Below are 25,338 nucleotides of genomic sequence, written 5' to 3'. Positions count from 1 at the left end.
GGAGAGTAGTAGGAGGATGCAGAGAGATGACAGAATGGAGGCCACTTTTAAAGGAGGTTGGCCTTTACTCTAATAAAATGAGATGTTAGGTTTCAAGCAGTGAATTGATTACAAGGGATTTAAATTCTTAAAAGGTCTTTCTGCCAGCTCTGTGGAGAAAATTTTGTAGGGAGAAAAGAATGGAATCAAGATCTGTGAGGTTTGGATAGGGTGGTGACAATCGAGGTGGTGAAAAGTACAGTCTGGATATATTTTAAAGGTAGAACCAAAAGGAATTTCAGAGAAAATGGATGTGGGAGTGAAAGAATAGAATCAGTGATGACTTCAAAGTTTTTTGCCTGAGACATGAAAGGATGGAGCTGCCATTAGCTGAAATGGGAAAGACTGGACATAGAAGGATTATTAGGGGAAAATGGGAGTTCAGTTTTAGACATACTCAAACATCCCAGTGTAATGCTGAGGAATCAGTTGAATATAGAAATCTGGACTTTAATGCAGTGGTCTAGACTGCTCAAATTTGTAAGTGGTAGTTAAAGACTCCTCCAGACCCCCTCTCCCTCTCTCTCTCTCTCTCTTTTTTTTTTTTTTTTTTTTTTTTTTTGACACAGTCTCGCTCTGTTACCTGGGCTAGAGTGCGGTGGCTTCATCGTAGCTCACTGCAGCCTCAAACTACTGGGCTCAAGCAATCCTCCTGCCTCAGACATCAGGTGTGGGCTGCCCCATCCGGCTAATTTTTTCTCTTTATTGTAGAGCTGGGCATCTCGCTCTTGCTCAGGCTGGTCTTGAAATCCTTACGTCAAGTGATCTTCTCGCCTTGGCCTGCCAGCATGCTAGGATTACAGGTGTGATCCACTGCGCCCGGCCTATAGACATTATTTAAGTAACGAAAATAAATAAGTGAGTGTATATAGAAAAGAGATACAAGGACCAAGCCCTGAAATATTCCACCATAAAGCTGGCTGGTGAGAAGAGGAGAAACAAAGGCTATTGAGAAGGAGGAGCCAGGGAGGTAGAAAGACAATCAGGACTACAGTGTCTTAGAAGTCAAACAAAGAAAATGTTTTAAGAAGGATAGTGTGCCTGTTGATCCTGAGAAGTCAAGACAAATGAGGACTTGGGAGTGATCATTAATCTTAGACATGTAGTCTAAGGTCATTGGTAGTCTTGACCAGAAGTTTCCATGAAGTGGTGATGCAAAAAAACCTGAAGGTAGTAGGTTTGAAAAAGATTGGGAGGGGAGAAACTGCAGATAGTAAATTTGGGTAACTATAGGAGATGTTTTTATAAAGTCATCTGAGAAATGTGACACTAGCTAGAGGAAAATGTTGAGTCAAGAAAAGCTTTTTTAAAATAGGGATCAAATGGCATATTTGAATTTTCACTGGAATAACCCATTAGTCAGAGGAAAATTGCTGAACTCAATGCATATAAAACTCTCTTTAAGTCATTAGTAATTCACTGATAAGAGTATGAGAAAATTACTGTCCCTTGAGGAGAATGTGGAATGTTTCTAAGTTCTGTGATAGCAACATGTGACCAGTAGATTTTGATTTTATGTTTGTCTTCTGTTATTTTTCCTTTTCAAGGTAAAGATATGTGAAGACTCATTCTATTAATAGAACAGCTATGCTAAAATTTAAATTGGTAGAAGGAATCATGAGAAGTCCACTATGAAGTAACAGACTTGGCAGTCCACTAGCTTGGTGTGTCATTAGTGTCATTTAATAAATACTGCTCCACCTTCAGTCTGCTATCACAAAAGTGATCTATGCTCTTTGAAAGTGGCCATATTTTCTAACATGTAATGAGGACACTCAACATCAGGTCATGTGTAATTGGGCCAGAGCTCTCAAAGGCAGTCAATCCATGGGCTGGCAAGTGATCTCTGAGGATACCTATGAGCTAGTCTTTAGTAAAAATCCCTACCCCAAAAGAGATTCAAGTAATTACATAAGGAGTACACATGGATTTTTAGGGGGGAAATTGATGATGCCTCCTCACTCTAGCCTGGGCAACAGAGCCAGACCGTCTCCAAAAATAAATAAATAAAAACAAAATTTTTCGTGCGATTTTGCTTTTAGGCCAAATTAAAATGCTGAGAACATAACGTAACCACAAACTTAGGAAAAGAGATTGTTCTCTAGCCATAGCAAGTAACCACGATCCGGTTTTAAACCAATTCAATCTATCGATGATAATCGCTTTTGTGAGCACACTTTTGCAAAATAACCAATCAGTGTCCGCCCAAGGACTCTGAAAGTAAGTCAATCAAGGATGGGCTTAACTTCAATAAACACACCTGCGAGTGCCATCCAAACACTGCCAGTCTCTCCCAAGTAACCAGTCTCTCACAGATTATGTCAACCTAACTAAAAAAAGATCAGCCATCCATTCTCCTCAAAGGGACTATATGCTGTACAAATATAGCTCTCCCTTAAATGAGCTTTGACTTTGTTTTTTAAGTATTGAGCAGTGGATTTCATCATCCTTGGAAAAAGCCCCTTAGGCAAATCTGAAATGTCTAAATTTCACTTTCTGCTGGGATTATATTTGTCATTTATTTTTCACATCGGCAATTCTGTGTATTCTATAAAATGATATAGCCTTTACAACCACATTGTTTTGCTGTAACAATGGTGACCTTAGTAGTCTTTATTAGCTGGCCAGCGCCTACTCTCTGCGCGGCTGCCAGAGGCGGCGGCACAGAGAGCAGCAGTGAACTTTTGAAGCAGAAAGCTTTTATTGTGAGTGAAAAAATCACTGGGGCAGAGCAAGCATGGTTACAGGGGCAAAAAGCAGCATTACATCACTCTCATGTCCTGTTGCAACAGGATCTGGGCAGTTTAGGGCTTGGTCATGCAGAACATGGGTGTTGCATTCCCACACTTGGGGCACTGTCTTTTAGCAAGCAGTTTTACAGAAGCGAGATAGCAGATTAATGATTTTTTGGCACAAAACTCACATTATGACATTATAGAAATAGCTTTGACAATGTTAAAATTTCAGCTTTTAACATTATATGGCCAAAAGTTATAACAGTCAGTAGTCTTGAAGCTTTTGGCCTTTAACAGGCTTTGGTTCCTCGTAGATGTGTATTATAATAGTCAGGTTGGGCAAACAAAATCCCAGAGTCTGAAAACACACTCTGATGACGACTCTTCGTACAGTCACTCCACAAATATTTACCGAATGTGTACTCTGTCTTCAGAACTGTTGAGTCCTAAAGATCCAGAAGAAAGAGGAAAAAAAAAAATCTGTCCTCATGGACAAAAACTCTCGTGGGAGCCGACTGATAGTTTAAAAGGAAAAAAAAGGGGGGGGGGGAACGGAAAATATGCATTGTGTCCAGTTGTGATTATCTTAACAATTATATATATATCAATTTCAACAGTATTGAAAAGGCAGCTCATGGGACGAGATCAGGTAGAGGAAGCAAACGACAGACACACGGAGACTAGGCTAACCTCTGAGAAAGGGACAAGGAAAAATTGGAGCTAGGACAGCGGCTGACAGACGCACATCCACACCAAATGCCACCCCCACTCTAGTATCCTCATTTTTTTCACTAAAATTTCTATCTTATTTCACGCTATTTGTTTCAGAAGTTTCTTTTTCTTTTTCTTCTTCTTTTCCCATCCCCTTTGGAGGGCGGGCAGGGACAGAATGGGTAGGGGTTACCGCTGAGGATTAAGAACTGAAATCAATATTTAATTCCACCTTTAAGTCGAAGAGGCTGTTATTTCTATTGTGTGAAATGACTGAGGCAAAAAAAAAAAAAAAAAGGCCGAAAAAATAAAAACCTTACTTCTTCTCTTGGCCCGTACGGGGATCGAACCCGCGACCTTGGCGTTATTAGCACCACGCTCTAACCAACTGAGCTAACCGGCCACACGAGGGCTGTGTTTTCTATTAGTTTTAAAAAAGCAAAATGTTTGTTGCCATTGTCTTCTGAAGACACTTTCTCCGATTAGATTATTTTTAACTATGACAAAGCAATATTGTTTCTTCAGGTTTCTCTTCATGTTTTCCATTTCCCCTTTCCGCACTTTCGAGGGGGAGAAATTGAAAAAGACACAGAGAGAACTCTACCTTCAGGAGAAAGGAACTTCACTCCTCTGGTGGAAAATAAAACTTTCTCAGACTCGCCTATTTCGCCCTGAGAAAATACTGCAGAGAAGCATTCCCGAGCAAGGCTTCCTTCTTCTGACCCTGGGAAAGATCCTGAGACCCAGGGAAGGATGTGGGAGAAGCTGGTCGATGTGATCTGTACGTCCGAATGGTTTGGTTATGAAATTGACTCACACCACCCGCAATAGCTGGTGGATTTGGTCCCCGCTCGCGGCGTGAGGAAGACTGGGAGATGCCCCTTCTCTGTGCTCCCCGCAAAACGCCCGGCGGTTTGTCTGTTGCTCCACTCACGTTATTATAATTAACTGATTGTGCTCCTCTTTCCTCTTGAGGGCTAGACTGTGCTGCCGTGTTCTTTCCTCTGGTACCTCGGGTGCCCTCACAGCGTGGTCGGCAGCTCAATCATTTAATTTAACTAATGGGGAAAAGGTGTGCAGAGCACATTTCTGGGGATTATCTGGTTTCGGGTCTTCCAAATGGAGCTCAAGGATTCTCCGGCGAATGTCATCAGGAGGGTGAATTTTTTCTTCTTTCGAAAAAATTCTTTTCAACAGAAATCGATTCACCTCCTCAATGGTGGTGAAGTAGGAGGATAGTGAAGAAAGACAGCCTTCAGTAACAGCTTGGAAATCACCATTCTCAAGGCAAACAAACACTGTGCGTTCCCCTCCCTCCCATTTCCCGCCGCTCTAGCTGCTCAAGGCCAAGGGCTTCCTTCTCAGCTGAGCTTCTGCGTCTCTTCGCCACCGGCGTGCCTCGGGCTCCTGGTACTCACTTCCAGCCGCCACGGGCAGCCTAAGGGTTCGCAAGTTCCACCAGCTCATCACCCAGCTCTTTTCAGACGCGGAACACAGGATGGCGACGCAAACCAAGTTGAGGTGTGTGTGTTGGAGAAGTCTGAGCTCTAGAGCCCTCGCAAAGATCTTGGAAAGGCAGCTCTTCTCCCGAACAATTTCCTAGGAACTCACCGTCGGGGTCAGCTCGAGTTTGGTGACCACGCAGGCCAAGGCCGTTTCGAGTAAAAAGACGGACACCGACTATTTCTGGAGTGAAAATGGCACCCGCGAGCGCTCTAGGTCTTCGGGTCGCTCGCTTTCGAGTTTCTCAGATTTCCATTTTGAGGGCAGAAAGGATAACGTTAAGCTGGCCTTCATGACCCTGCTGTGGGACGTCCCTAGTAGCTACGCAAACTTTAAAGCACTCGAGGGAGGGCGGTGTTGGAATATCTGGTCTGAATGGATCCTCTTTACCTTGGGCTGGGAGGCTGTTTCCAATGGGAACAAGATACAAACAGCCTGAAGAATAAACAGAATTTAGTCATTTTACCCTTAGCCAAGTGGAACCCTTAGGCTTCAAAATATTATCCACTGCCCTCCCCAATTTTTTAAAACTATGTACCTCCCCACACACATTTTTGACAGCTAATTAATTTTTATCCCAAGACAAAGTAGATTCGTTTCTTTGTATTACAATTTTTGACATTTAAAAAATGAAACTGTTGCATCATTCTTGAATATATCGAAAATTGTAAACTCTGAATAATTTGATACAATCATTATTTATGAAAAAATAAATGTATGGACAAGCATTTCTTTTATACCCTTTAATTTTGTCATTATTTTCTTCTTGAAGTTCACTCACCCACAGATGTATATCAAAACATAAAATAATTTTATGCTTAAAATTATTTTAAGCTTTCTATAGCCTACTTTCCTGCAACAAAAATTATATATGTACATTACAATTAATTTGGGACATGGCATAAGGCACTAATTTTTATTAGTTCCTCAGCAGTGAATTATCTCTAAAATCATTACTTGTATACAATCAAGCATAACGGTAGAAATATTATGAATTTGCAAACAAATTAGTAAATTTAAAGTTAAAAATAATTGGATATTTATCTAGATGACACAATTAGGCTTTTATAACTAGTTCATAGTTCATATAATCATTGATAAGTGTACACGTTGCCATAAGGCAAGTAGGAACATTAATTTTGTCTAATTTATAACTGCTGAGAAAATGTATTTTAGTATACAAATAAAGAAAATAAATCAAGTTTTGTTATACCAATGTCTCACAATTATTTAACACTTTCTGAATTATTTGCCAAAAATTATATAATAATCCATGATTAATAATTATTTTTCACATTCTATCATATTTGACAACTTGACTGGATTCTCCTTTAATTTGTTTAAAGCAAATAATTGGAAACTTCCTGACTTGCTAAAAGATGATTACCTAGCCATTATTAATAGAACAATTCAATTCCCTTAACTCTTCCCCAGCCTTTCTAATTGTCCCTGTATTGGAGCCCAGAGCTTGTTGCACTTTGAGTTAATGAACTTTGGTCACATTGATAGGCTTATGGAATATGAAGTAACCCAATGTGGTTGGAACTCTAATCCCAGGAGCAAGGGGTAGGAGATAAAATCATGAAGATAGCAAGGGTCCAGGTCATATGGAATTTTGATTCAAAACTTTAGATTTTACTTTAAGTAATATGGGGACTGAGGGGAGTGTTTTGAACCAGAGTGAGTGATTGAACTTATGTTTAATAGGATCTCTGTCCACTGAGTGGAGAATAAATCATGTGGCAGAAACTGAGAGACCAGCTTAGAGGCTTCTGTGATATCCCAAGTCAGAGATGATGGTGGCTCAGAAGTGGTAGCACTGAAGGAGGAGAGAAGTCATCAGACTCTGGATATATTTTTTAAAGCAGAACCATCAACATTACTTAATGTATTATCCATTCACTTGACAAATATTTATTGATTCCCCACTATGTGCGCTGTTCTAGGAATTAAGCATTTGGCAATGAACAAAAGAGATGAAAATCCCTATTTTCATGGAGCTTTAGTTTCTAGTCAGAGAGACAGACTATGAACCACACATATTATATATTTTTAAAATATATAATATATTTGTCATAGTGATAAGTGCCATGAAAAAGAATGAATAAAGCTGGAAAAGGAATAGAGGAGGGCCACAGGTTTGGCAATTTTTAAAAAGATCATGGCCATGGAAGACCTTTCTGAACAGATGACATCTGAATAAAGATCTGATTGAGGTGAGAGGGCAAGCCATGTGGGTTTATGGAGAAATAGCAATATACAGAGTGGAGACAACAAGGGTAGGAATTCTGAGGCAGGAGCAAGCTGGGATGTTGAGAGAATCATAAAGAGTCCAAGGAGAGTGGTGAGATTGTAGGGGGAGTGATGAGGACCAGAAAGGGGGACTAGAAAATAGACAAGTCAAGACTGAGTGACAGAGAGAGGGACAGACAGGAAGACTGAAAAAGAGATGTGGGGGCTGGAGAAAAGAGTGGGAGAGACTGAGTGTTGGGACAACTGGTGGAGACTGAAGATATGCCAAGGGGCAGAGAGAGAAGACAGAGAGCATATGGGCAACAGAGGGTTCAGGAGGAGAGAGGCAGAGGCTTGAGGACAGGAAGGCATAGAAAAGGGGAGTCTGAGGTAAATACGGGAAGCCTGAAGGGTGGAGAGGAGAAGACTGAGGCACAGTGAGGGTTACTGAGGGGCCAAGAGAGAAGCAACTGGGTATTCAGGTGACACATCAGCACCCTCAACATACAGACTCTGGCGTCTCTGTCCCGCTTTAGCGGTTCCTACAGACGCTTGACCTGCCAGGAGAGGCATCTGAAAAGAAACCTGAGCTTCTGAAGAAAGAGGATGAATTTAAAGCCCAGCCCCTGGGGACAGGATGAAGGCCCTCAGTGAGTGGGGGAGAACAGAGAACCTGGAGCGCTTGGGAAGAGCACTGGGCAGCATGGCCATTGGGCCTGCCCTGTGGCTGGGCCCTCTGCTCCTGCTTTCCCTCTGGGAGCTCTCAGCTCCAGGTAAGAGGGGGCTGAGGGTCAAGCAGGGCATCATAAGGGGGCTGGCCTGACTCCCTCCCCTCCATGTCCCACAGCCTCCCTTCTTAGGCGCCTGGGTGAGCACATTCAGCAGATTCAGGAAAGCTCTAGCCTGGGCCTGGGCCTGGGCCTGGGGCCAGATGCTGTGGCCCTCCCAAAAGTGGGGTGGCTGGAGCAGCCACTGGACCCCTTCAATGCATCGGACAGAAGATCCTTCCTGCAGGTAAGGCCAGGAGAGGGGAGCCCACTGCCCTCTCTGCCCTCTCCTCAGTCTCTTCCTCTGTCCCTCAGTCTGCACTTTATTCTCTCTCTACACCTCAGGCTCGCCACCCCTCTGCATCTCATGCTATGCCTATTTCAGTATCCCCTTCCAGCCCTCTGTTTCTTAGACTCACCCTTCGTCTCCTCTCTCCTTCCTCAAGGCCCCATTCTTTCTGCCCCTCAGGTTCTGTCCTTCACCCTTTCCTTCTCTCTGTCATTCACTCCCACTCTCTCACTGCCCCTCAGTGCACTCTTCTCCCTGTTCAGACTGGACATAAAACCCACCATCAGGTCTCAATATGTAGCAGAAATTTGAACAAGCTTTGAAATCAGACTCAGCTCAATAGGCACTCAAAAATAGCTATTCAATGAATGAACAAATCACCATTTTTCAGTGCCTCCTCTGTACACAGTCTCCAAAGGTCATCCCTCGTGGGCCCTATTCCTATATCCACCTGCATTCATTATTTATTCTACAATTATTATTTTGAGAAATAGCAAGTGCCTTTCATGTGCCAGCCACTCCCTACTGCCCTCAGTCCTGGAAGAAGAAAGATAAAAGAGTGAAAAAGGAGACAAAAATATCTGTGTTTGTAGATCTTGTGTTCTAGATGAGGAGATAAACAGGAGAGAAGTGAACATATAAATAAGCTCATTTCAGATACTTCTAAGTACAGAAGGAAAGATTCATTAGGGAGAGAGACTGCAACAAATGGGGTCAAGAATAAGTCAGGACTCTTGAAATGCCATTTCTTCTTTCACATTGCACCTTGTAGCGTTACTGGGTGAATGACCAACATTGGGCTGACCAGGATGGACCTGTATTCCTGCATCTGGGGGGCGAGGGCAGTCTTGGGCCTGGCTCAGTGATGAGAGGTAAGAGGAAAGGGTGGGGTGGGGGGAGAGACATTGTTGGAAAGCTGTGGGAACCAGGGAGGGGAGCTGCATGTTGCAATGCTGTGAGACCTGAGGGGTGTATGGGCTTAAACCCAACTCGAATTCCCCCCACTCCACATCTTCCACAGGGCACCCTGCAGCCCTAGCCCCAGCCTGGGGGGCCCTGGTGATAAGCCTGGAACACAGATTTTATGGCCTGAGTGTTCCTGCTGGGGGCCTGGACATGGCCCAGCTTCGCTTCCTGTCCAGCCACCATGCGTGAGTGAGGGTAGGGAAACTGTGGTCAAAGGGCAGGAATGTTTGTGTTTTGGCATCTCTGCATCTGTGTCTTTCTTCTCCACTACCCAAATTCAACCTCTGAATCTCTGGTTCCCTCTGTTTTCCTCTGTGTCTTTCATAATATCTTACTCTTTCTCTCCCCATTTCTGGGTCTCTGTCTCTTTCTCTATCTTTCTCTTATACTGTATTCTTGTGTCTGTTTCTGTCTTACTGTCTAAAGTAGATCACTCTCTCACTGTGGCCTACTGGCATAAACCACCAGCATTTCTTACCTGGATTACAGCCACGGTATCCACCCCTGTCTCCCTGCTTCTACCCTTGACTTCCAGGTGGAAGCCAGAGTGATCCTGTTAGAACATGAACCAGATCATGACCATCCCTAGCTCAAATCCCTCACGTCTACCATATTGCTCAGAGTAAAGTCAACATCTTTACAATGGCCATGAGGTCCCCACAGGCTCTAGCTTCCAGTTAACTCTGACCTCAACTCCCTCACATTCACTGTGCTACAGCTATGTGGAGATCCTTGCTGTTCTCCAGACTTATGTGTACGTTCCTCCCTTGAGGCTTCAAACTCTTCTCTCTTCACGGAGTGGCCTTCCCCCAGATATTTGTATGGCTCCTTTCCCACCTCCTTTAGCGCATCCCACTCATATTAACAACCCTCACCATCATTTTCCCCCAGCTCTATTTCTCCTGCTTTATTCTTCTCCACAGGACTTCTCTCTTCCTCTCCTCCTTGGTGTCTCTCTCTGTCTCTGTCTCATTCTTGTCTCCATCTCTCTGTCTATGTCTCTTCTCTGCATTTCAATATTTACTTCAAATCAAACTGGTTTCTTTCTTTCTTTTTTTTTTTTTTTTTGAGACAGAGTCTCACTCTGTTGCCCAGGCTAGAGTGAGTGCGTGGCGTCAGCCTAGCTCACAGCAACCTCAAACTCCTGAGCTCAAGGGAGCCTCCTGTCTCAGCCTCCCGAGTAGCTGGGACTACAGGCATGCACCACCATGCCCGGCTAATTTTTTCTATATATATTTTTAGCTGTCCATATAATTTCTTTCTATTTTTAGTAGAGATGGGGTCTCGCTCTTGCTCAGGCTGGTCTCGAACTCCTGAGCTCAAACGATCCGCCCACCTCGGCCTCCCAGAGTGCTAGGATTACAGGCGTGAGCCACCGCGCCCGGCCCAAACTGGTTTCTAATAGCAGCAGGATGGCACTAACTGGAAACCATTTCAAAAAGGTTGGGTTAGAAAGACTCTGGGAGAACATTAGACATATACCAACATCTCTTTCCATTTCTCATGTGTCTTTGCGTCTTTTCCCTCCCCAATACCTTCTATCCCATCCAGCTAAGGACCCCTCCTCTGAGTAGCCCTCCTTGACTGCCCCCAACCCTTCCCTATATTTGTCAGGTTTTCATCTAAAAACTGCCTTGGAAATATATCTTCTCCTACCTAAAATGGGAAGGGGGGGTGGGGGTGGTGGAAGCTTTCTAGACTCCTAGGCCGGGTCTCCTTTGGCCTAGGCACACGTGCTTTCGAAAATGTATGTGACTGTGGGGAGCCCTCATAAATACAACGTGAGAAAAGAGCCCTGGCTTCTGGCCAAACTCTTCTCCATTCATATCTCTGGGTCCCGGTTTCCCCGCTTGTGCAGTGGGGAAATCTTCAGGGACACCCAGCGATGAGTACCGACTGAGCCTCCTCTCTGACTCCAGGTTGGCCGACGTGGCCTCCGCACGTCTAGCACTCTCCCGCCTCTTCAACGTCTCCTCCTCCAGCCCATGGATCTGCTTCGGAGGCTCCTACGCCGGTTCCTTGGCCGCCTGGGCCCGGCTGAAGGTCCCTGGGACTCTTCTGGACTAGGGGGAGGGACCATGGACTACGGAGTCCCAGTCTCAGATAATAGGAATACCCTCCCACCACGCCCCACCCTTCCCCTCACCTACAAGATCTTTCCACAAGCTGTTTTCACAAGACCCTGAGATCAGACAGCGAGTGAATGACACAGGGGCAGGAAGATGGGGAGTCCCAGTCCCTCAGCCCCCATGCTGACAGCTTCTCCTCCCTTAGTTCCCCCACCTCATTTTCGCCTCCATCGCTTCCTCCGCCCCGGTGCGGGCAGTGCTGGATTTCTCCGAGTATAATGACGTAAGGATGCGGGGCAACAGGTGCGGGAGGAGGGGAGTCTCCGCGGACGGAGTCCGCAGACGCCTCCCTGATACCTTCCTCTGCGGTCCGACCACAGGTGGTGTCCAGAAGCCTAAAGAGCCCGGCGATTGGCGGGTCCCTGGAGGTAGGAGGGGGGGCCTAGCCCGAGGGGAATAGAGAGGCAGTGAAAGTATTGGAAGCCTGGGGGCTAGAGAAGGAATTCCGCAACTTGTCGGGGTCTGAGGGAGGTGGGATCCTAGCAAAACACGCAGATTTTATAAGAAGGCGGGAACTGAAGATGGGGCGGGCATCAAAAGAGAGGAGCGTCCCCCAATAGGAAGCGGGACTTGGGGAGGGACGATCCTATCCGGAGGGGGATGATCGCTGTGGGGCGGGGGCCATGCAAAAGGCGGGGCCTGGAGGAGTAGCCCAAGAGGACCGGGTCTGGGGCAAGTGCAGGGTTCCGCACTTGGGAGGAGTCTGGCTGCGGGAAAGTGGGGAACCCAGGGAGGACGCAGGTCCTGCGCAGGAAAAGCCGAGGCCCAGCCTGGGTCATGACCAACGCTGGCTCTCGCTTTTCACAGTGCCGGGCGGCGGTGGCCGCTGCCTTCGCGGAAGTGGAGCGGCGTCTGAGCGCCGGCGGGGCGGTTCAAGCAGCGCTCGGGGCGGAGCTGGGCGCGTGTGGGTCTCTGGGCCGCGCAGAAGACCAGGCAGAGCTGCTGGGGGCTCTGCAGGCACTGGTGGGAGGCGCGGTGCAGTACGACGGGCAGGCGGGAGCGCCACTGAGCGTACGACAGCTCTGCGGACTCCTCCTCGGGGGCGGGGGCAACCGCAGCCACCCCACGCCCTACCGTGGGCTTCGTCGGGCGGTGCAGGTGAGCACCCGTCGGGACGGCTGGGAGGAGTTAGAGGACAAGGGTTCCTGCTCCACCTCCGCAGTGTGATCTTGGACAAGCGAGAATCCTCTCTAAGCCTTAGTTTCCTCATCTGTAAAATGACACCTCACAGGGCCAATGAGAATGTGAAATGAGATGGGACATGTAAAGCGATCAACTGGGAGCCTGGCAGGCAGTATGCAAATGTTAGAGAGTGTGATGATTATTATCTATTTTGCCTGTCTTGTTCTGTCCTCTTTTCTGAGTCTACAGCAGTGCCTGGCACATAGCAAGTGTTCAATTAGTATTCATAGAATGAAAAAAGGGAGCCCTGGGGACAGAGTTCTCCTAGGGACCTGGGTCCCCCAACCTGTGAATCTACAAGACAACTGTCACTTTTCCGGCACTGTCTGGACCATGTGCTATACGAAGTGCTTTACACATATTGTTTAACTGAATTCTCAGGAGAGATAGGAACTATTATTATCCCCACTTACAGAAGAGGAAACTGAGGTGAAAAGGTTATCACTTACCCAAGGTCTTACAGGTAATAAGGTCCCAGTCATCTAGTGCCTTGACCTCTAACTCACAGAGACCCAGGCATCCACCCCCTCTGACTGCTGACTCCCAAGAGAACTCAGGAACTCACCCTTCTACTTCTTACTTTTGACCTGTGGGGATGTAAGCATCTGGGCCTTGGCTTGCTGGGAGGAGAGGAGAAATTTATGTATGTATGTATATGTGTTGTTCCCTAGATTGTCAGGCACAGCCTGGGTCAGAAGTGTCTAAGCTTTTCCCGAGCAGAGACAGTGGCACAGCTGAAGGCCACAGAACCCCAAGTGTCCGGCGTGGGTGACCGGCAGTGGTTGTACCAGACATGTACTGAGTTTGGCTTCTGTGAGTGACTGGCCTAACCCCTACCCACAAAACATACATTCTGTGCTACACCCAGAGAAGTCATTTTACAGGTGGTCCGAACTCATTTTCATTTCCATATGAAATAACTGACCTGATTCCTAGGCCTTGTGTAACCCGCAGATGTTGGGCTGGAGAGGGTCGAAGCCATACTAGTGTGTGCATGTGCTTGGCCTTTATGTGTGCCTCCTCATGCACACATTCAAGTATCAAAATGAGTGATCTTCCCTCCAACCTGCTCTTCTTCTATGTCCCTATTCCAGTGATGACTCCATCATTTCCACAGTCACTAGACTAGAAACCTGAGTCTTGTTTCGATTGCTTCCTTCCCATTATCCAGATAGCCTGTCAATTACTGAGTCCTGCCTACTCTGCAACCTGGACAACTCGCTAGTCCATTCCTGCCCCTTTCTATGCCTATCCCTGCTGTCCTGGTAGAAGCCTCCATCCTTTCCTGCCTGGGTCCGTGCCCTAGCCTCCTCCCTGGTCTCCAGGCTTTCACTTCACCTGTATAATCAATCCCACTTCCACACAGCATCCAAAGAGATCTTTCAAAATATGACCTGTTCCTTCTCTGCTCAAAACCATGGCTGCTCAATAATCCCAGAGTAAGGTTGCTAGATAAAATATAGAATGTTCAATTACATTTTAATTTCAGGTAAACAACAGATTTTTTTAAATATAAGTATGTCCCAAATATTACATATACTAAAAAAAAAAAAGCATTTTTCATTTACTGAAACTCAAATTTAACTGGACATCCTGTATTATTTTGTTAAATCTGGCCACCCTACCCCAAGGTTAAGTTCAAAATCCTTTCCATGTCCTCTAAAAGCAGTGAGGATAGTGGTTTAAAGTCAAATATTCAAATTCCAGCTCCATTTTCTACCTATGTGATCTTGGGCAAACTCAGGCCAGTGACTTAACTCTCTATGCCTCACTTTCCACATCTATAAAATGGGAATAATAATAGTACTTCCTTCATGGGGTTGTTTCAAGCATTAAAGGAGTAATATATGTAACATGCTAAGAATAATGCCAGTATACTGTAAGTATTCCATAAATACTCACCATTACAATATTATTATTACAAGACTTTACATAATTTGACTCTTTTAATGCACTAGTCTTCTTAGCACCTTAGTAACTTTGCATGTGCTTGGAATACTCATCTTCCCCTCTTCACAGAATTTACTCATCTTCAAATGCCAACACAAATGTCTCCCCTCAGGAAGCCTTCCATGATCCGTCAGGATAAGTCAGCCTTCCCACCTCCCACTTCAATAGCTCTATGTTCTTCTCTTACCACTTTCCATAACCTGTCATCATACATTTTTTATTGCCTATCTCCCCCTCTGGACTGGGTCCTGTGACAACAGAGCCTGGGGCTGTCTTGGTTGCCACTGTGTGCCCAATATTGTCCAACATCTATCTGAGTACATGGTAGGTTCTCAATAAATGGTAAAGGAAGGAAGGAATTAGTGTGAGGTTAAGGAAGTTAGATTTGCCCTGAAAGCACAGTGAGCTGTGGATTTTAAGCAGGGTAGATGTGGTCCAATTTGAGTTTCAAGCACTCTAGGGTCCCTCTTGCCTCCAGACCTTTGCATGTGCTATTTCCTCTATTTATTATGCCTTCTCTTCTCTCTCTTGGTTTGACTCAGTCCTATTAATTTCTTAGGGTCTTATCCCTTGCAGGATGCTCTCCCTGAGCCCACCATGTTTTCTCTGGGATCCCCACCTCCTGACCTTTTTCCGTCACAGCCCTGGTTGCTCTGGGTTATCACTGTCTGGGAGGGTGTGGGTCTCTCTGCCAGGAGTGTGAGCTCCTTGAAGGGAGGAGAAGGAATGTCTTGATCATCACTGGGGAGAGCTCTGTAAGTGATTATTAAAGGAGAGTAGGGGGCTGGCTATATACTCCACACTTACAGGTATCTCCCTCCACAGATGTCACCTGTGAGGATCCTAGATGTCCTTTCTCCCAGCTCCCAGCGCTGCCCTCCCAGCTAGACCTATGTGAGCAGGTTTTTGGACTCTCAGCCTCATCTGTAGCCCAGGCTGTGGCCCAGACGAACTCCTACTATGGTGGACAAACCCCTGGGGCAACCCAAGTGCTATTTGTTAATGGTGAGCATGCCATCAAAACCTGTCTCCTGAGCTTCCACCTAGCCCCAGCTTAACATATCATCCTCTCTTCCTTCTTTTCAGGGGACACAGACCCCTGGCATGTGCTAGGTGTAACACAGGCCTTGGGATCCTCGGAGTCAGCTCTTCTCATCCCTAGTGCCTCCCACTGCTTGGACATGGCACCTGAGAGGCCCTCAGATTCCCCGAGCCTCCGGCTAGGGCGCCAGGTAAGAGAAAAAGCTCTGGGTAATTTGCATGCTCCTTCCTTCTGCTGGAGTCTGACTCATAGTTCTTCCCATCTCTCCACAGAGCATCTCCCAACAGCTGCAGACCTGGCTCAGGCTGCCAAAGGAAAGCCAGGTTAGGGATGGGGTCTGAGTCCCACACCCTCACTACTCCCTGTATGGCCACCTCAGTCCTGGATGTATTCAATCACTGGACAAAAGAAAGCAGCTTGTTTTGAGGAGAAAATTCCCGGGAATTAGGATTCATAATCTATTCTGCATATAACTGGCTTGTGTCTGTAAACATCCTCACTCTCAACTAAAAGTGCTTTGTTATAGACAAATAATTATGTAATATAAATGAATGATTATTCTCATTGTGAATATTGGTATTTTAAATATTAAATGTCAAAGAAATGTGTCTCCTCATGCTGGTGCCTTCCCCCTGCTAATCAGATTCCAGCTCAAATTCTGCCACTTCAGCTCCTGGGCTGGAGACCTTGCTGCAAGTTCCTCTCTCTGGACCTCAGACCTTGACCCTGTCTATGCTTCTCTCACCTTTCTTACATGTCTAAAATGAGCTTTCAAAAAAATAACCTGGGCCTGGTTCCAATACATCAGAACTTGACTCCTGACTTGTTATTACTCATTTCAGATAAAAATGCTTTGTGCCATTTGCTGACCCAATGTACATTTACAGAATCACAGTTTGAGCTTTTACTGGGTGGATGGAGAGAACATACTGAAAACGGCAAACTTCCTAACTCCCAGCATTCATTCCTTTTCTTAATTTCTGACTTTGTATTGCTCCATAGCATTTATCATCTTTTACTATATTATGTAATTTATTTCATATTTCTTGAAATTGTAAGCTTCATAAAGACAAAGAATTTTGTCTGCTTATTAATAATTCTATATCCCATTTCCTAGAATAGTATCTGGCATAAAATAAGCACTCAAAAATGCTTATTTAATCAATGCATCAACTAGACTTTCACAGTCTAGTTTAACTAGAATAATGAGATTTCAAGAAGTTTTTGAGCATCTCACAGAAACAAAGGCAATAAAACTCATATTTACACCCAGTTGTCTAAATTTATGCTCAAAGTTTTTATTTCACTACCAGGATTATCATGAGTGTGTATGTGTGTGTTAGCAGAGTGGTGGAGGAAGTTCTTGATACTAGATCAAGTACCCTCTGTCAAAAATTAAAATTGCTTAACTGATTCTGTAGTTAATAGTTTTCTGACAACCAGTTTCAAGAGTATGAAACTGTTTTTCTTTCTTTTTTCTTTAGAAAAATCTGCCTGGTGGTACATGCTATTGTTAACATCAAATGCTTTAAGGAAAATTACAACACACACGCACACACACACGCACACACACACAAACCCTTCTTGAATTAACCGTTTCCCCTTGCTGCAGCGACTCAGAGCCAAAGTCAACCATCATGGGGGTCGTTTTGAGGGTTACCTCCATGGCCAATGAAATAGGCCCAGCTGCTCCGCACCTAATAGGGACAGGTGTCTCCTGCCTCCTTCCTCTGAAGTTGCCCAACTTGAGCCTCAACGCTGACACCCTTCTCAGATCTAGATGTTTCTCTTGCAATCTAAGTAAAGGCCCCTGACCTTGAATGTGCCCTGGCCTCGAGTTCCTGTTGGCATTGATTTGGAGATCTCAATTCTACCAGGAGGCGGGGAGGAGTCAGTTGTGGAGAGAGGCCGTCCTCCACAGTCTTTTCAATCCCACCCACGCAGGACCGGAGGCATTTCAGGGTCCTGGTGACCGCGGAACTCCCCTGAGACCAGGCGGCAAAGGTGTGCAAGTTCCCTGGTTCCGAGGCCTACGGGAAGAGCCCAACTGTTTGGAATGGTCTGCAGGAGCGGAGAGGATTCCGCATCCACACGCGGTAGCCGAGTCTTCTGAACCTGCAGCGGCTCCGTCGTAGGTTCTGGGATCCTCTCGCTGCGACCTCAAGCTTGGAGCTGCTTCGCGTTCGCCCTGGACCTTTCCTGGGTGGGAAAAAAGAAGTTCCACTTCGGGACGTTGACCTGATTCTTTCGGGTCAGAATTGGCGGCTTGGGAAAAAAAAAAAAAAAAAAAAACACGTTTCCACGTGCGTCAAGGTTCCTTTGGGCCAAATGTTGAGCTTTTCTCTTTTTCTTTTTCCTATCTCCGCGATGGGAAGAGTGAAATAGAAACAATGTGGGGCTTTTTAAAAATTGGTTTTGGTGGTTTTGAGTTTTTGTTTATTCCCAGGAAAATAATGGGAGGAGGGAAAAAGTTTTAGTTTGGTGGTGGTTTGTATCTTCTAAGAAAAGACTGAGAACCTCCACGAGGTGGCCAGTTAGTTCAGTTGGTTAGAGCGTGGTGCTAATAACGGCAAAGTCGTGGGGTCGGGCCACGTACGGGCCATTCTGGAGGCCACTTTTACGATTTACCTCAATCACATCGCCTGTGAACTCTGTTTCCAGTACTTCCAAATACAAACTTTAAGATCACCACCACTGAGTTTAAGAACATTGAGAGGGCACCGCTTGTGCTGGGCGCCGGCTCACGCCTGTGATCCCAGCACTTTGGGTATGTCGAGGTTGGCGGGATGGCTTGAGGACAGGAGTTCAAGACCAGCTTGGGCATTACCAGCCCAACAAAAAAATTTAAACTTTAGCGGAACTTGGTGGCGGGCGCCTGGGGATCACCTGAGCACAGGAATTTGAGGCTGCAGTGAGCTATGGATCGCACCACTGCACTCCAGCCTTGACAACAGAGCCAGACCCTGTCTCCAAAAAATAAGAAAATAAATAAAAAGATTAGCTCCACTTGCTAGAGCAGATATAACTTAATATCTTGTTAAAGTAAAAGAAGAGTCAACATTCTATTTTGTTTTAGAAAAAAAAATTGAAACATTGTTTTGGCATAAATTAAGCTTTTACAAGAAAAAGAAAAAAGGATACCGCTTGCTGTGGTTGATTAGCTCTGCTGTTTAGGGTGCAGTACTAATGATGTCAAGATCATGGGTGTGATCCTCATTTGGCCTGGCGTCTCAAATTCATTCTAAGGTTTCAAACAATACCTACAGTAACTCTCAGTGGGGAATTTAGAGGATCTGAACTGAGATAGTGATTTGAGACAGATTTCATCAGACATTTCTGTTAGCTGTTGTCTTGTGGTTTAGGTTCTTTATTTATTCCCATTATGCAGAAAAAACTCACCTATATGGATTGTCACCATCTGAGAAAAAATTGTAAAACCATCCACACTTCCTACCAGTTCTACAATTAGGTTTTCGCCAGATTGGTAAAAGATGAAACAAGATTTTTTAAATGATGTGTGAACAATTTTCATTAATATCAACACAGTAGGAAAAAAAACCTAAGAGCTTCATTTTAAACCTTCTGAAGACTGAATCGACATGTAGAAGACATCTTTTTTCTTTCTATCATGTTCCTAGAAATTATGATAGAAGACATCATTTTTTAAATGTTTAATTAAAGTTTAATTTTTGGGTAAGAAATATATTCACATGTTTCAAAGTTAGAAAACATAAAAAGAAAAATACAGTAAAAAGTCTCTTCTTATACCTCATCCAATCAAAAATCATTTCTAACGTCTGTGTGTAAACTCTATGCGTAGTTGCTTATATATCCTTTCCAATTTTCTTTACATAAGCAAATATTTATACAAATTCTTGTTTTCTTTTCATAAAAGAGTTAGCATATTTACACATCATGCTGAATTTGCCTTCATCACTTAACAGTGTAACTTGGAATCACTATTTCATGAGTATTTGGAGATCTATCAAATAGCACTTTCAATATTGTACACGTGACAGAATCAGAGCTTATTTTCAAACAATTTGGCACGTTCAGCAGAAGTTGAACCTGAAATGTTCTGTTTGCATCATTGAAGGAGGGAATGTATACAGGCAGAAGGATTTGTGAACCTTGAAAGCAGGAGGGATGATGACACCCATAATGTTCTGCTACAAAGGGGGACAAACAAAGCACTTTCTACCTAAAATCATAAAATAGTACATGAATATGTATTAATTTAACAAACATTAATTTCTCCACTCTTTGGAATACAATAATTAATTAGCTGTTATTCTGTGTCTGGTAAGTGCCAATGACATATTGCTATGTGGAAAAAGCAGAATCCAGAACAGTTCATACAAGATTCTGATTTTTTAATTTTTGAATCAACTTTATTATGGGATGATTAACATACAATAAAATGCACCCATTTTAAGTGTACAATTTTACATATTTCACATATTTACACATACATGTAACCTCTGTTGCAATTAGAGAACTTTCCTATAATCCCAGAAATTTCCCTTGTGTCCTGTGATAGTCAGAATAATGGTCCCCCAAAGATGTTCATATCCTAATCCCTGAAGTCTGTGGATATGTTATCTTACATGACAAAGCGGGGATTGCAGATATGATTAAGGATTCTGAAATGAGCTGTTAGCCTCCATTACCTAGATTGGGCCCAATGTAATCACAAGGATCCTTATAAGATCACTTATAACAAGGGTCAGAATCAGAGAAGGAGATACGACAATGGAAGCAAAAGTCGGAGTGATATAGAGCCATGAGCCAAGTAATGAAAGCCAGCAGCCTCTACAAGCTGGGAGAGGTAAGGAAACAGATTCTCCTCTGGAGCTCACAGAAAGAAAGCAGCCCCGCTAACACATTTTCGACTCCTGACCTCCAGAACTATGAGTGAATAAATCTGTATTATTTTAAACCACTAAATGTGTGGTAATTTGTTACAGCAGCAACAGGAAACTAATACTTGCCCTTTCCCAGTCAGTCACACCTTGACCACAGTTCCAGGTAACTGTAGGTCTGCTTTCCATCATAATGGTTTTGCCTTCTCTGGAATTTCATATAAATGGAATTATATGCCATGTACTCTTTTGTTCCTAGTTTTTGCTTAGCACAACATTTTTGAGATTCATTCATGTTGCTGCATATATCAGTAATTTAATCCTTTTTTTTTTTGTTTTGGTAAATTATATTCCATTGTACATATATACCACCATTTGTTTTTCCATTCACCTGAGGGAGGACATTTGGATTATTTTCATTTTCTAACTATTATGAATAGAGCTACTATGAAAATTCATGTAACAAATCTTTGTGTGGACATATGTTGTACTAGCCAGAGTTCTCAAGAGAAAGAGAACAAATACGATGAGTGTGTGTGTGTGTGTGTGTGTGTGTATACAGAAAGAGAAAGAGAGATTTTAAGGAATTGACTCATGTGATTGTGGAGGCTGGCAAGTCCAAAATCTGCAGGGTAAGCTGGCAGGCTGGAGACCCAGAGAAGAGTTGATGTTGCAGCTCAAGCCCAAAGGCCAAAGGCTGTCTGCTGGCAGAATTCTCTCTTCCTGGGGGATTGGGAAGAAGGGAGTCAGTATTTTTTCTCTTAAGGCTCTTTCAACTGATTGGATGAGGCGACATTATAGAATCTGCTTTACTCAGAGTCTACTGATTTAAATGTTAACCTCACGTTAAAAACACCTTCACAGCAACATCCATTCTAGTGTTTCACCAAATGTCTGGGTACCATGTCTTAGCCATATTGACACATAAAATTAACCATCACATATGTTTTTATTTCCTTTCAAGCAAATACCTAGGAGTGGAATTGCTGGGTCATGTGATAAATGAATGTTTTAACTTTATTAAAAACTATCAAATGTTTACCAAAGTGGTGGTGCATTTTACATTCCAAAAAGCATTGTATGAGAGTCCCAGTTGTTCTAACCTCTTCAACATTTGTTATTGTCAGACTTAAAGCTCATGAAAAAATGTCCTAAGATAATTTTGCCTACTTCATATTCACAATTTTCTCCTACGTTTTCTTCTCAGAGATTTATATTACAAGTTAGTGCTTTTGTTTAGGTCTATGATCTATTTTCAGTTAAGTTTTTTGTATACTCTGAAATAAGTATCAAAGTTAATTTTTCTCCCATATGGCTCTATTTCCTTGTTCTTGCACCATTTTTAAAAAAGACTATCCATTTCCCATAAATTACATTGGAATCTATGTTGAAAGTCAATTTATTATATGTATATACATCTCTTATTGGAGCCTTTATTTTATTCCATTAATCTATATGACTATCCTATATACATTTTAAAGTAATTGGTAGACAAATTAGGATGGTTATTATCAAACAACAGAAAATTACAAGTGTTGGTGAGGTTGTGGACAAATTGGAAGCCTTGTGAATTGCTGGTAGAAATGTAAAATGGTGCAGCTCCTGTGGAAACCAGTATAATAATTCCTCAAAAAATTAAACATAGAATTATTATGTGATACAGCAATTCCATTTCTGGTTTATATTCAAAAGAAATGTGCAATAGAACTCTGAAGTACAATGCTCTTTTACATCATCAGGCTAAACGTAAGAAACCAGTTTTGGTCACCTGCTTTAAAGCATCCAGTACAAGCCATTTCCAATGAATTTCAAGATCCTTGACGTATACAACCTCCATTGTTCTATGCCACAAGTAATAATCTGCTCCAATTTCATATTGCATGTTTCTGGGTAAGGTAAACATTTAGAAAAATATTAACATAGCACTATTGTGATAAAAATATCCTAAAAAGAGACAAGTATTGATATTACTCTTAGCCAGGGTACATTTGTGAAAGTTTCAAATGCAGACAAAATGACAGCAAATTTATTCAACATATGAAAAATATATTATCAATGCTTTGATTAGGAATAATTTCACGAGAAGAACCAAAGTGACAAGTTCTCAAAATATATATTTTAAAGGGGGAGAGAGGCATGCGCTCAGCACTCAACTCTTTTTCTTAACTACAGAAAAATCAAAATTTTCAGATGAATCCTTTCTTTCACATAATTAGCAGAAACAAAATTCTAGTCCTGCCACCTCCTCTAGCAGTTAAGGAAATTGCTACAAATCTCAGCACAGAAGTAAATGGCCCTGTTTTACTCCATTCTTTTTTTTTTATGCTTACAATAGACATTTATTTAAAGTAATACATCTGCAGATGAAATAATTATTAAATTTTATGTTTAAGGTCTAACCATCTTCATAAAAATACTTTGAAGACGGTTGCATCCACAAATTTCATCTATACGATTACTTTTTTTTTTACTGTTATGCACAACATTAACTTTCTAAATATGATCACATTGCTGCCTGTTGCTTTAGTCTCATCTTTTCCCCTGCTGTGTGTTATTATATGTGTGAATATACCGCAGGTTATGTAACCATTCAACCAGAGACCGTTTGGATTGTTAGCAGTTTTGTGTATTGCTCACAGGACTGCTAAGGACATCCTGATAGCAATTCTTTTGTGTTAAGTAGAATGTTTATATGTTCACTTTTATAGAAGGCTGCAGTTTTCCCCAATGCTGTGTTATAAGTGACATTCCTACCAGTAGGGCATAACAGTTCCGTTGCTCTGTGTCCTTACCAATGCTTGACATTGTGAGATGTTTGATATTTTTGCTAATGTAATGGCTTTAAGACTGTGAGTTCCTTTTGGTTTTATTTGCAATTTTTATTGCTATGGAAGTTGAGCATATTCTCATATCTTTATTGAATGTCTATTGTTTTCCAGTCTTGTATGAAGTTATACGATTACTTCTTTGCCCATTCTTCTCTCTCTTTTCTTTCCCGAATAACCTCTTTCAGATAGGGTTCAAGGTAGAATTTATGCTCTTCATATTTTGTCCACTATTCTTTGGGCAAGATCTGCTGCCTCGTGGTCAGGTCCAATGCTCTCTTAATTCGAAACATCCTGTCATTATAAAGGTTCTCAGGAAGCCTTCTTATGGCTTCTTTTATGTCTTCATCCTCATGTGTTGTATCATCTCACATTAACCCCAGTTTATTGAATTCTGCAGCATTGTGATACCATTTTCAAATACCATCCAGCCATTGGCCTGATGCTGCAACAGCCGGCCTGCCAGCCATTTTGGCCCGAGAGGGAAGCGTTTGTTTTCTCTTGTTCCATTCTTAATGTACCCTCTAGGTGTAAAGAGGTTACTCAAAAAAGTCGTTAGCCACAAATCGCTTTTCTCTATGCCAAATTCCCACGAAAACGCAATCCCTTTTCTGGGGATTTGGAAGAGAGTAAACGCAGACGGAGGAGTCGAGTTGCAGCCTGCCTTCTCCCGTGGGTTCAATGTCTGGGGCATTCAGTCCTTCTCAGGGCTTCACACCCCGGATTGGCAGCATGGGCAGCGGGGGTGCAGCCTCCTTGCGTCTCCACATCCACCCACCCCATCCTGACAATCTCCTCGCCTTTATTAATGTAACACCCTGAAAGTCTCCAAAGTTTGCCTGGTCTCTGGTCAGCAGCCGCCCACTGGGCCAAGCCCTAGGCAAGGCTGAGTCCTCCCCTAGCCTCGGGCTCCCTCAGCCCCCAGCTCTTCTTTTTGGGCCACGGTTACAGATCTAGGTTTACCTCCATGCGCTCGTGGCAGAGGGAACAAAAAGTAAGTGACATCCCGGATAATAAAACACCATCTTCGCCTAATTGGCAAACTGAGGAGCCCCCGGGTCGGTCATCTTACGAGTCCCCACCATTGAGCCCGAGGGCTGCTCCCAGTCTGAGGCAGAGTTCGTTACAGCCCGGAGAAGCCCTGGTTAAATTGTCCTGGGGGCGGCGGTGGGATACACCAAGAACCCTACCTGCCTCCCTACCCTGGCCGCCTGGGCAACGTGTTTCAGTTAAAACGAAAAAGGGCAGCGGTGGTGGTATCTTCCGGAGATGCAATTACCCCCTCAGAAAATTGCTGTGAGGGACTCGGCGAAGCAGTGGCGAGCAAACAGGCAGGCGTGGAGTCGCAGCGAGTGTACTTACAAAATGATTAAAGCTCCTGCGGAACGTCGCGAAGGCTGGGCGGGGCGCTGAGCTGGGCTCTACTGGGCTGTCTGTGAAGGCACCTTACACAAACACTGCGGCCTGGGCCGGCGGCGCAAACTGCACAGCGAGGCGGGCTGCCCGGCCACCCGCCCGCCGCCTGTCCTCGTAGTCTCTGCGTGCTCCCCAGCCCGGCTCCCCATCACTGGCTGCACGCCCCGGGGGCGGCGGCCTCGCGCGTCCTCCTTATCTGGCCCCCGCACCGCTGGCGGGTCGCTCCGGAAGCAGCTCGTTGAGAAGGTGAGCGGGACGCGCGGGGTAGGGATGCTGGAAGAACACTAGGCTCCTCCTGCAGGGCGGCGGACACCCCAATCTCTCCGCCAGCGTCAGGCTCGGCACCCCGCTGTCTGCACTCTTCCCCGGGGCAGTTCCACCACCTGCTTCCCAGGTGGCCTCCGAGGCCGCCCCGCTCGAGAAACGGGGAACCCTCCCGAGGCACCCCGCGCCTTACCTAGCTTCAGCCCCACACTACTTCCCCGTCTCGGTCGGGAGCCACGGCCTCCCTCCCCAGCCCGAACTCGTCGGCCGCGCCGCTTGGCTTGTCTCGCAGCCCCTCCCCAGTCCGCCGCAGCCGCGCAGCCGGCGCTCGGCTCCCACAACTCGGGCTAAGGAACCTTGGCACAGCCCACCGGACCTCCCAAGGCCACCAGACGCTTCCTGGCGGGGAGGAGCCGGGTTCAGAGA

General features: G+C 44.4%; 2 protein-coding genes, 1 non-coding gene and 1 pseudogene across 3 annotated transcripts in view; 1 reads left to right on the top strand and 3 right to left on the bottom strand.

Moving 5' to 3' along the window:
- Window positions 1–25,338, bottom strand: part of LOC138399089 (histone H2B type 1-K) — a 389,419-nt gene that overhangs the window by 40,931 nt on the left and 323,150 nt on the right. The window lies entirely within an intron of this gene.
- On the bottom strand, window positions 3,815–3,888 carry TRNAI-AAU (transfer RNA isoleucine (anticodon AAU)). The gene has a single exon. It is a non-coding gene; the product is annotated as a tRNA-Ile (tRNA).
- PRSS16 (serine protease 16) lies at window positions 7,924–15,886 on the top strand. Its single transcript, XM_069493562.1, has 12 exons — window positions 7,924–7,993; window positions 8,068–8,234; window positions 9,049–9,148; window positions 9,298–9,427; window positions 11,162–11,285; window positions 11,517–11,594; window positions 11,692–11,739; window positions 12,179–12,469; window positions 13,225–13,366; window positions 15,329–15,508; window positions 15,590–15,735; window positions 15,818–15,886. Exons 1-12 carry the CDS (start codon window positions 7,924–7,926, stop codon window positions 15,884–15,886), a joined length of 1,545 nt encoding a protein of 514 aa, XP_069349663.1.
- LOC138399093 (cytochrome b-c1 complex subunit 7 pseudogene) lies at window positions 23,367–23,702 on the bottom strand (annotated as a pseudogene).

Source organism: Eulemur rufifrons, chromosome 18 (genome assembly GCF_041146395.1).
Source record: "Eulemur rufifrons isolate Redbay chromosome 18, OSU_ERuf_1, whole genome shotgun sequence".
Taxonomy (NCBI): Eukaryota; Metazoa; Chordata; class Mammalia; order Primates; family Lemuridae; genus Eulemur; species Eulemur rufifrons.
This window is presented reverse-complemented; position numbering and strand designations above follow the sequence as displayed.

Coding starts and splice junctions, on each gene's coding strand:
- PRSS16 (XM_069493562.1), top strand. CDS start 7,924: ATGGCCATTGGGCCTGCCCTGTGGCTGGGCCCTCTGCTCCTGCTTTCC. Junction 7,994..8,067: donor CTGGGAGCTCTCAGCTCCAG/GTAAGAGGGGGC, acceptor CATGTCCCACAG/CCTCCCTTCTTAGGCGCCTG. Junction 15,736..15,817: donor GCCTCCGGCTAGGGCGCCAG/GTAAGAGAAAAA, acceptor ATCTCTCCACAG/AGCATCTCCCAACAGCTGCA.